Source organism: Chelonoidis abingdonii, chromosome 1 (genome assembly GCF_003597395.2).
Source record: "Chelonoidis abingdonii isolate Lonesome George chromosome 1, CheloAbing_2.0, whole genome shotgun sequence".
Lineage (NCBI taxonomy): Eukaryota > Metazoa > Chordata > Testudines > Testudinidae > Chelonoidis > Chelonoidis abingdonii.
Window position 1 is genome coordinate 71,084,672 of NC_133769.1, and position 13,953 is coordinate 71,098,624.

Sequence of the window (13,953 nt, forward strand, 5' to 3'; positions counted from 1 at the left end):
GCATGACTGGCATCCACATTGTCCCACAGTAATATGCCAACATTTTGGTATGGCTGACCGTGGAACAACGCCTCCTCGAGCCTCGTCCACTCAACGCCCCTCTTCTCTGCCTACGCTACATTGGATGACATCTTCATCATCTGGACCCATGGGGAAGGAGACTCTTAGAAAAATTACAACCGACGATTTCAACAGCTTCCACTTCCACTATCAACCTCAGCCTGGACCAAATCTACCATGAGGAGGCCATTTCCTAAAACACCCACGGTGCACATAAGTAATGGTCCACATTAACAACCACAGCCTATACGAAAACCTACCGACCCGCTATCGCCCTAACCTTCATGTCTTACCAGCTTCCATTCGCTGGGCACCACCCACACGATCCATTGTCTATAGCCAAGACCTGAGGTTTCAACCGGTAATCTGCTCTAACGCTCAGCAGGACCTCAAATCTCCACTCAGGCTTTTCCAACTACCTACTGCGCGAGGAAGGAAACAGATCAACGGAGCAGACGTGTACCCTAGGCCTCTAATGAAGGACAAACAAGAAGAAGCCACGAACTCCATGGCCTCATACATTTCCAGTCCGTAAGCCCCTCCTGCATCATCAGGGTTCTACAACCGCTCCTGGACATGATCCCAATTTTCAACAGGGCCTTGGTGGCGCCGTCCGTCCCAGCCAGACACTGGCCAACCTGACGTTTCTCACCATGGAACTGCCACCGCCCTGTACTCTAACTCAGGAACCATCATGAACAAACCTCAGTGCAACTCTGCCCACATTCTACGACCAGACACCATCACGACTGCCTATGACATGTCCATTTATATCTCAAGCAAAGGCACTGCAATAGCCGACCTGGATGAAATACCATATCAATCTGCATTCGAAGTACCAACTGGGACTGGACAAATATCATGAAGAATCAATTTCCTTCCAAAGATGCAAACGGAGACATTCAGGATCCAAGACTAAAGAGTAAAATCCACTGCCTATCTAACATACGAATCTGAGCTTCAGTTCATCTGCAAATTTGATACCATCAGCTCAGGATTAAACAAAGACTGTGAATGGCTTGCCAACTACAAAACCAGTTTCTCCTCTCTTGGTTTTCACACCTCAGCTGCTAGAAGAGTGCCTCATCCTCCCTGACTGAACTAACCTCGTTATCTCTAGCCTGCTTCTTGCTTGCTTATATATACCTGCCCCTGGAAATTTCCACTACATGCATCTGACGAAGTGGGCATTCACCCACGAAAGCTCATGCTCCAAAACGTCTGTTAGTCTATAAGGTGCCACAAGACTCTTTGCTGTTTTTACAGAGGCCATGGAACACCGCTATCTGGTGTGCAGACCTTTAAAGAGAGACCACCTCTGATAAAAGACCGCTCTTGCTAACTCCCATGAGTGGTTGCTCTTGGCAGGTTTTACTGTATATGTGTTATGTATCACCTTTTTGCTTCAGATTTTTGGCTTCTTTTACATCAGATCTCCTAATATCAGACTGTGTGGCTTCAGCCAGGGTGTTTTAGTCCCCTAAATTCAGTCTCTGCCTGTTTGTAGCATGAAATTGTATAGCACCAAGGCTCTGATTCACTTTAAGCATGTGTTTGGCTGCTTTGCTAGATTGGGACCCAAGAGCTCAGCAATGTATCTCTGAGTGGTTACTGAATACCCTCAACTCCCATTGATTTAAAGGTGCTCAGCACCTAACAGGATCAAACATTGAGGCCTCAATCCTGCAAATACTTATGCACATTCTTAACTTTAAGCACATGAGTAGCCCCATTGACATCAAAGGGACCACTCACAGGAGTAAAGTTAAGCACCTACATAAGTGCTTGCGGGACTGGGGCTTCAAAAGTTGCCTTGTAGTTCTCCCTGCGAGTTAAGGTAACAACACAAGTATACTATATATTGATGAGGGACTAGTATTTTCCCTGGGAGCTAGTAATGCCATTTCCTCAGCTACTTCTGCCATGCAGGGAGCAAAGGATTGATCTGGGGAATCCTGCTTGGTAGAGTCTAGGTCACTCAGCCAATCTGTATATTGGTTTTGAATGAAATAGTCTTTTGTTTTGGTCGGGGTTTTTTTTTTTTTGTTTGTTTTTTTGGTGGTTGTTGCTTAGAGCCCAGCTGTGTACAGGCACATATTTTTGATTGTATGTAGTATATAGAAAGGAGTATAGAGTCTTGATTTTCTAGCCCAGTTACACAAGCAAGATAATTAGTTCAGTGAAATTGATAATCTGGTATTGGTACAAGTAATGACTGAGGGTGCTTGCATCTATGAACAATTCAAGGCTTTCTAAATGTTTTAATTTAATCTGAGAAGCCTTTTCATAATTCATGATTGAACTAACTAAAGTTTCTCACACAAATCATCATTGTTCGTTTTGAAACCTTAGTTTGTTTTTAACAATGGCAGAATTACTCATATGAGTACAATGTAATAATTAATTATGAGACAAAGAATTTGTCTCCTTTCTGGAAGACAGTAAGTACATTGTACAGCTTGTTCTTCTCATACTTCAATAAAGAAAGGAGTGTGGGAGGTTCGATGCATGGTATGTCATAAAGCAACATGTAAATTCATATATACACTATACATTCACATAAATCTAAATCATCCCAGAAACAAGGATGCTATGGGACAAGTATTGGAATGAAATGCTTTCTTTTTCAGTCTTAATCCAACTAATTGTGATGTCCACATTTACTAGAAAGCTGAAGACACTGTTGCTTGCAGCTACAGAGGTTTTTGATGAATTGCAATAGTTCTATGTTACTGTGGAAAACAGTCCAAAAATAATAAAAAAATTTTGATGTATCACGGGTCTTACATTCACACTTTTTGTTATTGTATAAAATATTGTTTTTTTTCCCCAGGGGATTTCATAGTAATAATATCAGATCAATACCTGAGCATGCATTTGTGGGCAATCCATCACTTATAACCATGTAAGTGGAAGCATTTACTTTGGTATTTTTTATATCAAATGTGGAATTAAAGACAATATTTCTGTGTGGTTTTCTAACACATCTACAATGTAAAGGAGCATAATGTGAGTGCATTAGGTCTCCTACCTTTCAGATCATTTAGTTCTCTTTGTACTCACACATTACTTGAAGAGAGAAATCATAACTTTCCATAGCCCTCGACCTTTTACTCAGGCAGATATTTCTTATAACAGGGTAGCTGACCCATTAAATGGAACTGGGATCAGGTGTCCTTTTCCAGTCCAGTTCCCAGCTGGCCAATTAAGAGGGTGAGGCAGCACCTGGGTGCTATAAGAGGCCTGGTTAGAAAGAGAGCCTGTGTGTTAGTTTGGGTAAGGGCAAGAGATGAGAACTGTTTTTGTTGGCTAGCATCCCTGAGGGGCTGGAGGACTGAAGGCAGGAGAGACAGACGAAGAGAATGTCTGCTAGCTCTAAGCTGGAGCCAAGGGCCAGAGAATGCTGAAGAAAAGGGGAGTAGCAGAGGGGCTTATCCACTGAGATCTCATTGCTGGAGCACTGAACCTGAAGGAAATGTGAGAGAGCTCAGGGGAGTGAGGGATACTCCGCTGGCCAGGATATTCACAGTAGAGAGGCCATGGGAATTCTTGATGGGATGAGCAGGGCTGCTGCTCTGACAGAGCTGGGATGGGTGTTCCTGGTAGAAGGCTGGAAGAGAACAGCTAAGGCGCTTGTCTGTGCTAGAAGACACTAGGGTATGGTGAGAACAAGAACTATGTGCACTGGGGTTGATATGGAGTATGTTTGAGGACTTTAGTTAGGGATTATTTGCACTATATTTTGTTAATAAACTGTGACAGACTAGAAGAAAAGCTTCTGTGGACTTACTGGAGACCCAAGATAGATAAATAAAAACAGATTTTATTAGCAGCTGTAGAAAGAGTGAGAAGAAATTGTGAAATAAAAAGTAAAATAGATACTCACTTTCATGCTTACTAAGGAAAGCTCTATCAGGACCAGCAGAATACTGATATATTATAGCATTGCAGAAAGAATCCTCTCCATCTGACAGCTCAGACTACCAGAAAAGTGTCACAAAGCCCTGTAGTCTGTCTTTTAAGTCCCAGATTTCTGTACTTTTTTACAAAAACACTTCCTCGTTTATAAGAAGTCTCACCCTGTGCTTGCCTATACATCATTTCCAAAACCAAGCCAGAAAAAAACCTATCTGCATTTGCCCCAAATGTCATTTAAGTCATTGTTACTAGAAACACTTCCTCTTTCCACCTTAAGAGATGCCTTTTGTTAGTAAGTTATTGGACAGAGCTTTTGAGACCATGTGTACTTTTTTTAAAAAAATGACAATTTTGTCAATAGTTAAAACAGTTCTTTGAACAAGCTATAAAGATGAAAGATATCTGGAATAGTTGAAGGTCATATTGGCTCATAACTTCTACATCTGGACACAGCTATCCATCACAGATCAAACACAAGAAGCGGGTTGTCAGAGAAAAACAGAGTTCTCACTCTCAGGTTGGGTGCAGCAAGTCTGACTCTTGCTCACATAAGGAGACTGTGTGGATTTGAAATCCCCTTCAAATCCCTGTCAGTTCTTTCTCTACTTCTACGGGGTGAATGTTATTCTTTCAGTTCATAACTTCTGAAATGGAAAGATATGGAAATCTATTCATTACTATACGAGAGCAGACCAGCCATTGGTCTATCACATCTCCACATGCAAAGTCAGGCTCTCTTAGCATCAGGAGTCCAATGGCACAGATCACAAAGGAAAGTAAAACTATCATAGATATATATATATATATGTATATATAATATTTGTAAATCCTCTAATGTCATAGAATCATAGAAATATAGGTCTGGAAGGAACCCTGAAGTCATCAGCTCCAGTCCTTTCTCCTGAGGCAGGACCACAGAGCATGCCTGACAAGTCTTTGTACAATCTATTCTGAAAAACCTCCAGTGAAAGGGATTCCACAGCCTCACTTGAAAGCCTTTTCCAGAACTTACCTATCCTTGTAGTTAACAGTTCTCCAGTTTATAAAATGTGTGGTTGACACCATCCTGGGAGGGAGTTCACCACCTGGGGGGACAGGATCAGAATTCAAAAAGACCTTGATAAACTGAAGAATTGGTCTGAAATCACCAAGATGAAATTCAGTAAACGCAAGTGCATAATAGTACAGTTAGAAAGGAAAAATCAAGTGGACAACTACAAAATGGGGAGTAACTGGCTGGGAGGTAGTACTGCTGAAGAGGATCTGGAGGTTATAGTGAATATGAATATGAGCGCCAGTGTGATGCAGCTGCAAAAAAGGCTACTATCGTTCTAGGATCTAGGAACAGGAGTTTTGTACATAAGACCGTGGGTAATTGTTTTGCTCTAGTTGATACTGGTGAGGCCTCAGTTGCAGTACTGCAGCCAGTTTGGGGCTCAGCACCTTAAGAAAGATGTAGACAAATTGGAGAGAGTCCAGAGGGAAGTAACAAACATGATAAAAAAAAGTTTGGAAACCCTGACCTATGAGGACAGGTTAAAAAAACTGGCATGTTTAGTCTTGAGAAAAGAAGAGTGAGGGAGAACCTGACAACAGTCTTCAAATTTGTTAAGGGTTGTTTTACAGAGGACAATGATCAGTTGTTCTCCATGTCCACTGAAGGTAGGCTTAATATGCAGCAAAGGAGATTTAGTTTAGATATTAGGAAAAACTTTCTAACTGTAAAGATAGTTAAGTCTTGTAACAGGTTACGGAGGGAGGTTGCTGAGTCCCTGTTAAGAGTGCTGGACCAATTTGTACAGTGGGGTGCTGAGAGTCATTGAATCAAACTGTAAACTTTGTATATGATGGAAACCATTTCAAACCAGGGGGTGCAACACCAGTCAAGAGCTACCATCCTCATGGCGCTGGTCTGGCGCACTGCGATTACTAGAGGGGTGAAGAATGCTATGACAGGACTTAACAACAAAGCCAAAAGTCAAGTGACTAACAAAAGGGCTGCTTTGGAAGAGATTGGGAATAGAGTTACAACCAGAAGACCACATGCAGCCAAGAAAACAGAGAACTTCAAAGTACCTGTAAAAACTACAAAAGGAGCTACTAAACCAGCAAATGTAACTGCACAACCTAAACCTTCAGCTGCAGTGAATTTAACTCTCAAAGAAGAGACTGTTCCAAAGATTCAGTCTCCAACCCCTATGGATGAATTCATGAAAGAAGAGGACCTATGCCAAGTTTTCTCTGAGGTGCTGCTTAACACACATAGAGGATATTGATGCTGATGATTGGGAAAATCCTCAACTCTGTAGTGACTATGTAAAAGATGTTTACATGTTTTTAAGAACAGATTAGACAAACACCTGTCTGGGATGGTCTAGATATACTTGGTCCTGCCTCAGCATGGGGAGAAGGACTAGATGGCATCTTGAGGTCCCTTCCAGCCCTGCATTTCTATGATTCTATGAAATTCGCTTTTCTAGGAAGCTAGTACCTTAAACCTATCAATGGTCCATAACTGAATAGTGGTCATCTTGGACCTCATGCCAGTGTAAATTTGTGAGGCAAATGCTACATTTGGGATAAAGAGGGACACACTTTTGTGGCAGGTTAGTTTTAAAACCAAGAAAATGGTGGCTGCTAGAAGATACCTAGATATTTGGAGCATAGTCTTGATGAAGACCGATTAGTGGGCAGAATGAAAATGAGATGTTCAAAGCTGAAGGAAATACACAATTTATCACATGGAACTCACCACCACATGTGTAGTGTGCTTTGCCTATTTATAATTATTCAGAGTGTTATCTTGCGTATTAAAATGCCTGTTTCTCTTTTTGCAGTCATTTCTATGACAACCCTATCCAACTTGTGGGACAGTCTGCTTTTCAACACTTACCAGAACTCAGAACCCTGTATGTTTTTACTTCTTTAAAATCTCTTTGTCTTTGAATAACTATTTCACTTCTAAAATTGTCCTGTACTTTCCTTTCAATAATAATACTGTGTTTTTAACTCTAGGACTTTAAATAGTGCTTCACAAATAACTGAGTTTCCTGATCTGACTGGAACTACAAGTCTGGAAAGTTTGTAAGTGTTAGAAAAATACCCCCACTCAACCCAGTAATACTTTTTAGATTTTGACTTGTTTTAAGGCTCTAACCTTATATTAAGTATTTATTGTGTAAGCATTAAGTAAAATAAAATAATCTTGTATTGTTTACTTTTACAGGACACTTACAGGAGCACAAGTCACCTCTCTTCCCAAAGTAGCTTGTGATCAACTACCTAATCTTCAAGTGTTGTACGTTTCAGTAAGGGTGATAACACCATGTTAAAGCAGGAGTGTAACGGCTGAATTAAGTGATTTGTGATATTGGAACAATCCACTTCTGATTAACTAGCAGTTGTATGGTACCACTTGTAGATAATCTACAGACATGTAAAAAGATGACAGTCCCTTCCCCAGGTAACCCACAATCTACATGTCAATCAGGATTTCCCTTACATGAAAGAAAGAGACAAACATTTTTTATATCATACATTTTTAGGAAGCATAAAACAACTCATGATACTCCTTAAAAACAGCAAAAGAGGGGACATCCAAGACAGATTTGAGACTTGATTTGCATTTATCATCTATGATAGGTTCCTTTAGAATGGTCCAATCTTGGATTCATTACTCAAGCAGATATCCCACTGAAGTGAGAGAGAGAGATACATGAGTCAGGACTGCAGATATGTGTCTTTATTGTGCACATCTCTTTCTCTACCAGGCATATCTATTTGACTGAAATTTGAAACAGTCTGTTCCTGGGCTATGTGGGGGAATAAGTTTTATACTAATAAACCAATAAATTATTTTATCATGCAAGTATACCACAGGGTAAGCTTAATCGCTAACAAAAGTAATCAATCTGTCTACTTTGTGAATCGACCAACAGCTCTTTAAGTATTACATCACTGTGAATGTATTTGGTATTAGTTCTTTTGGCCAACAGTGAACTAGCACTAATAACAACACATTATTTGAGTACCACTGTGGATTTCATGAATATTTCCAGAAAAATTACTTTCAGTTAATGGACTATAAAATTCATTTCCAGAACATTAAGGCCCAAACACAGAGCTTGCACTGATGACAATGATAATTTTGTACATAGATTGCAGTCAATGTATGTCTCATACTAACCTCTAAATAAGCTTGGAAGGATTCAATTTTTATCAATAAGTGTCAGGAAAAATCAATTTCATCATGCAACTGAAAAAAAAATATTTCCACTGATGATGATCAAAATTTACAGATAGGCAGAGTAAGAAAAATGCGCTTGCAAATTTTTTAGAGGCTGTCATTAAATAATTATTGTCTGAGATTCCCATAATTTCCTGCAAGTATGAAAACTTAAATAGATAAAAAAAATTAAAACCCAAAATTTCATGCAACCGTGATATTTAAATTGATAATCATTGAAAAAAATACTTTAAAATTTCTGTCTGAAAATTGTGTTGCTTTTGTAGTTAGAAGTATTACTCAGATTACTATAATTGAAAGGTGTTGGGAGTGGGGAAACACTCTTTTCCTTTGTTTATTTTGCATTCAACAGCAATTTGTGTGTAGTCAGTTTCATTATTTTTGCTGTATAATCAGTTAGGCCCTGATTCTGCAAAGACGTATGCACGTCTTGAACTTACCACACTGAGAGGATTGGCCTCAATAGGACTAATCACAGTGCAGAAAATTAAACATACACCTAAGCCTGTGCAGGATCATGACCTTCATCAGTTTCTCTCTTGCTGAAACGACCCTTATAAATATCAGCAAAGGAACACAAAAACCCTTATAAATATTTTAAGACTTTTAAGAAACAGTTTTGTGGTGCTCCATCCAAAACTGGAATGTTTTCAGTTATTTTTAAAAATTCAAGTTGACAAGTGCTATTTTAAGAGGACAAGTGTCCTTCTAAGAGGAGAAAACTGAAGTTAATATATGGTAGCAAGGGCATAATGTTTACACACATAAGCACAGATTACTCTTCCATACCCACATTTGTTGTTCACTTTAGTTTAGAAGCCTTCAACTCACCTGAATCATCCTCTGGCATATGTGACTAGCACAATAAAGGATCTGTCAACAGGACATGTTCAGGCTGTCTTCCCGGCAAGAACAGAATGCATACATTATGGTAGCCTCTGCACAAAGTAAAGAGTAAGATACTAAACCAAAAGTATGCTGTCATTATACTTAACTTGTTTTTACAAAGCAAGGGTAGAATGAATAGTTGAAATTCCATCTTCAAAACAAGTGCAAACAGAATTAAAATGTCTTTTAAGAAAGCAATTGCATAGAGATGAGCCAATTTTTAAAAATTAGACTCAGACATGAAAATGTATTACTGCATTAATTGTTAGGGTTGGAGTTAGAAAACAGAGACAAAGGACATGTTTTGTATCTACCTATAGGTCCGGTCCCATACTCTTTACACAGGTGAAACTGCTACTGAGGTTGATGTGTGTTTCCGCTGAGCAAAGGAGTACAGGATGGGGCTCTATTACTGTTTCTTTCTTCTTTTTACAATTTCTGCAAATTACCCTGGCTTGTTTTTGATTAGTTATATTATACTATAAATCAGTCCAGATGTTTCAGTTATTCTGTAATTTGTTGAGTTTTGGCTCAAGTTTTTTCAGCTTTTTTTTCTTTGCAGTGATTGATTTCAAAGTTAGTTCTCTCTTTCTTTTTTTTTTTTAAAAAAAAACACTTCCCTCAGCTAAACATATAGCAGCTCTAAGGGTCACAGGCAAGATTATTTCATTTAAAATGTAGTCTGGAAAGCTGATTAAATTTCAGTATGATTATAACTAGAAAATTTAGGGTCTTCTCTGTCAAAATCTAAATAGTCTCATTTAGTAGATTATTTTAAGTAATTAAAATTAAGTATAACAGTTAAAATATTGGTGAACATATAAGTCTGTGATCTAAATCCAGTAATACATATAAATGTTCTTCCAATATCTCTACTCTGAAAGACTCAGAAGTTTACATTTGGGCCAGGGAATCCTCAAATACAGCAAACGGGAAAAAATGCTAATTTTTTATCACACCACCATAGAGCTTTACCTCTTTAATACCCTCTCTATTGCAGAGATCTGTCTTACGATCTGCTACAAGATTTACCCTGTTTTACTGCTTGCAAAAAACTTCAGAAAATGTAAGTATGTGAAAAACCATAAAATGCCTATAAAGGTAAATCTAAATACAAAAAGTAGCTTGGAGGTCATTAATTCAGTTACTACTGACACATTTGGTGATGTCTGATGTAGCCTCAACATGTGTGTCTTCTGATTTAAAATCTGGATCCATAACACACATAAACACTGTCTAAAATTCTCCAAATGTTATGTTCTTTGAAGCCAATGAGTGTCTTATTTCCATTGTAGTGACTTACATCATAATGAAATCTATGAAATCAAGGCCAACACATTTCAGCAGCTGGTTGCCCTGCGCTCTTTGTGAGTACAGCCATCATAGCTATTTACCTTGGTTCTCAGAAACATAGGAGCTTGCACTTTCACAGTACCTGCCCCTAAACATTTGTTTCCATTGTTCTACTTTGATCATTGAGCTCACTAAGTTATATTTGCCAAAGAAAAATAAACATTTTGAAGTTGAGCATTTCCAGCAATGAATTCACAGCTGTAAATGTATAGCTGTAATAGCTGCTACTCTTAAACATTTCTGAAGATGTGGGAAAGTACTGAGTCAGGTCTAGTATCTATTTGCATGTAGACACAACAGTCAACTGTAGAAAGCTGTGTGTTTTTTTCCCTATGGAAGACGGTATTAAAAAATTGATCCCAATCCTGCAAATTCTCAGTCACGTAAGTAGTCCTTGCTCACATGAGCACTCCTACTGAAGTCAGTAGTAGTGGTGTTCTGAGCACAGATCATTCATGTAAATGTTTGCAAGATCAAGCCCATAGATTATTTACAATATAGATTGCAATGAGCCCATTTTGAAACTGGTGTTATTTTCATAATTGACTCTAACACATTTAAAACAGGATGAAAGACATTTTGCTATAAGATATACATGATCCCAATAAATATTGCAACCTATTGAAAGTATTTGGATGTAACATATACCTTTTTGATATTTAGGAAACCTAATCAAGTGCCTGAAATCTTCCAAATACATTCAACGGGTATGTAATCCTCTACTCATTTTTCTTGTAGGGATTTAGCTTGGAACAAAATTGCAGTTATTCACCCCAGCGCATTCTCCTCTTTACCATCCCTGATCAAACTGTGAGTATTTTCTTATTTAAGTAATTCTTTTCATAGTTTTTGTTGCAAAGGCATGCACTATTTATAATCTGGAGGCCTGATCAGCAGAAATTCTGGTTGTACAGACTGTGACTCTACGCCTAATCGTTCTGGGCTATTGAACACTCTCTCTAGATTTTCGTTTTTTCACATCTCTCCCATTCACATAAATCTTATGGGAAATAACTTCCACTCATGACTGTATATGAAAACTATCTAAACCTAATGATGCTGGCTGTTTGGAGCATGTCGGCATGCCCCACTTTTCTTTTCTTTTTTTTCAGTGTGCTAGTGGTTTTATCCCTTGTAGCTGAGACCAGCAGTGTTTTCAGTTATTTTTAGAATATTTGCAGCATCAGGAATAAGGAATTTGAATCACAGTTAAACAAGGCACTGTCTTATTAACTGCTCTAACTTTGTTTCAGCAATATGAATGTGATGCAAAAGTATGCTTTATTAGTAACTGTCACCAAAATAGCTTAGTGGTCTAAGCATCAGATTGCAGTACTCGCTCACAATTAGTTCCAAGTCTTTATTAACTTTCACCTGCCTCCCACTGCACCTGGAATACTTCTTTAAGGAGACTCCCCAGGGCAATGAGTCACCAGGGAAGTGCTAGTAGCATGGCCACATTGGAGCCACACTGCGCAGGAGCCGAGATAATGAGGGGCACTGGGGACAAAGTGCTTGCACTTCACGTGGGTTTCCCAGGATCCACTGCTTTTACAGGCAATCCCCTCCATCTTTTTTTGTGGGTGGACAAAGCTTCCTTTCTCAATGGAATGACTGGGAAGCAAGTCTCTAGAAGGAGAATCCTACATATATCTCTTTCACTGGCAATTAAGGGTTTCCCAGGCAGGAGAGCATGATTGAGGCCTGAGAAATGGATCAGGGATCCCACTGAGTAATTTTAGCCAGTACATTGCCAAACAATCAGAGAGGCTTAGAGAAAAATGTCCTTTAACACAGTAAGATGGAGGTTTAATAGTAGCAGAAGACTTGGAGTGAAATCCTGACCCTACTGAAGTCAATGAAAGTTTTGCCATTCACTTGACTAAAACAGGATTTCACCCCTGGTATTTAAATATGTTGCTGCTGGCATCTTCCATATTGCTAAACATGTACCCAGTACTTCTGTCTGAGCCACTCATCTCCACTAACATTCCAGTAAGCAGCCACCTGGACAGTAACAATTCTGTCAAGTATCAGAGGGGTAGCCATGTTAGTCTGGATCTGTAAAAGCAGCAAAGAGTCCTGTGGCATGCATCCGATGAAGTGGGTATTCATTCACGAAAGCTCATGCTCCAAAATGTCTGTTATTCTATAAGGTGCCACAGGATTCTCTGCTGCTTTAACAATTCTGTGTATCCCTGAAAGTGGCGGCAGTTACATGAGCTTCTGACCCACCACTCTTCTTCCTGCCTGTTGACCAAATTAAAAAAAAACAGGGACATTTGTGGGGGAATGAATGAGGATGGTGGAGAAATGGCAAGAAAAAGGAAGATCTGTGACACAGTACCATGAAGGGCAGTCACAGCCTCTTCTCTGACTCCAGTTCAGCTACTACCCTCCCTACTTTCTTACCCAAGCCACTCACCCCCGAATTACTTCATTTATCCACAGTCAACTCTGCCAACCCCAATCATCCCCCTTCAGTTCAGAACCCCTCTCTTCAAGGCCCTGCAGTTTCTTTCTCTAACCCCACCCCCTCATCCCAGAAGCCCCCTTCCACCATCCTCTCACCTAACCCCACTCAGCTGAGACTCCCTCACATTCACACACGGTCCTCCCCAACTTTCCCACAACTCAGACCTCCTGCAGGTCTCATTCCCCCTCCTTCTCCCCAGGCGTACCACTCTCTCAGAACTCCCCACTGTAGCTCTAAACCTGTCCCCCACCCGACTTGCCTCAGACTCAACAGACATGCATACCCCAGCTCCACAGAGACCACTCTCCATCTCACTGGTCTCAGACCCTAACCCTTTCCATCCCACTCAGTGTCACTCAAAACCCATCCCCATCTATTGCTAGATCTAGAGAAGCAAGGGCAGAGGCAGCAGGGACAGAATGGGGCTGGTATAGGTGCTGAAATCCACAGAACTTGCCTCTGTGGGGATAACCCGAATTAGCTGTTGAAATCCCTACACTGATGGGCTCCTTTCTGCAGCCTGAAGCCTTGCTGACAGCCATCTCCCCAGGCTAGCAGTTTTACTAAAACCACTAAGTCCTCCAGCCACACCAAGGGTACGTCTACACTGCACGATTATTTCGAATTAGCTTAAACCGATATTACAAAACAGATCTAATAAAATCGGTTTAGCGCGTCCACAGTGGGATCCCGAAATGATGTTGCGTCATGATCCAAAGCTACCATTCGATTCAGGAGGGTGCACTGTGTAGCTGTCCCTCATGCTTATCCCATATTCCACTTCCGTGTTGAGAAGCACAGTGCCTATGGGGGCAAAACACCCTCCGGGTGTGCTGGGTACACCTACCCCCCCTTTGGTGAAGCATGCAGACAACCCTTGGCGCCTTTTCACGCGAGTGCAGTTGGCAAGACGCCATATGCACAGCAATCTTTCCCTTTTTTTTTTCACGGGTGGGGGGGGAATAAACTGAAGGACTGTTCCCTGAACACGCCAGGACACTGTTGAACCTAC

General features: G+C 40.2%; 1 protein-coding gene across 2 annotated transcripts in view; it reads left to right on the forward strand.

The window, feature by feature from the left end:
* LGR5 (leucine rich repeat containing G protein-coupled receptor 5) overlaps positions 1-13,953 on the forward strand; it is a 143,415-nt gene that overhangs the window by 114,500 nt on the left and 14,962 nt on the right. For both annotated transcript variants that reach the window (XM_032803814.2, XM_032803815.2), the window contains exons 8-14: positions 2,894-2,965; positions 6,816-6,887; positions 6,994-7,062; positions 7,205-7,276; positions 10,113-10,178; positions 10,408-10,479; positions 11,204-11,275. In XM_032803814.2, the coding sequence (XP_032659705.1) occupies positions 2,894-2,965; positions 6,816-6,887; positions 6,994-7,062; positions 7,205-7,276; positions 10,113-10,178; positions 10,408-10,479; positions 11,204-11,275 (495 nt within the window). The remainder of the gene's footprint in view (positions 1-2,893; positions 2,966-6,815; positions 6,888-6,993; positions 7,063-7,204; positions 7,277-10,112; positions 10,179-10,407; positions 10,480-11,203; positions 11,276-13,953) is intronic.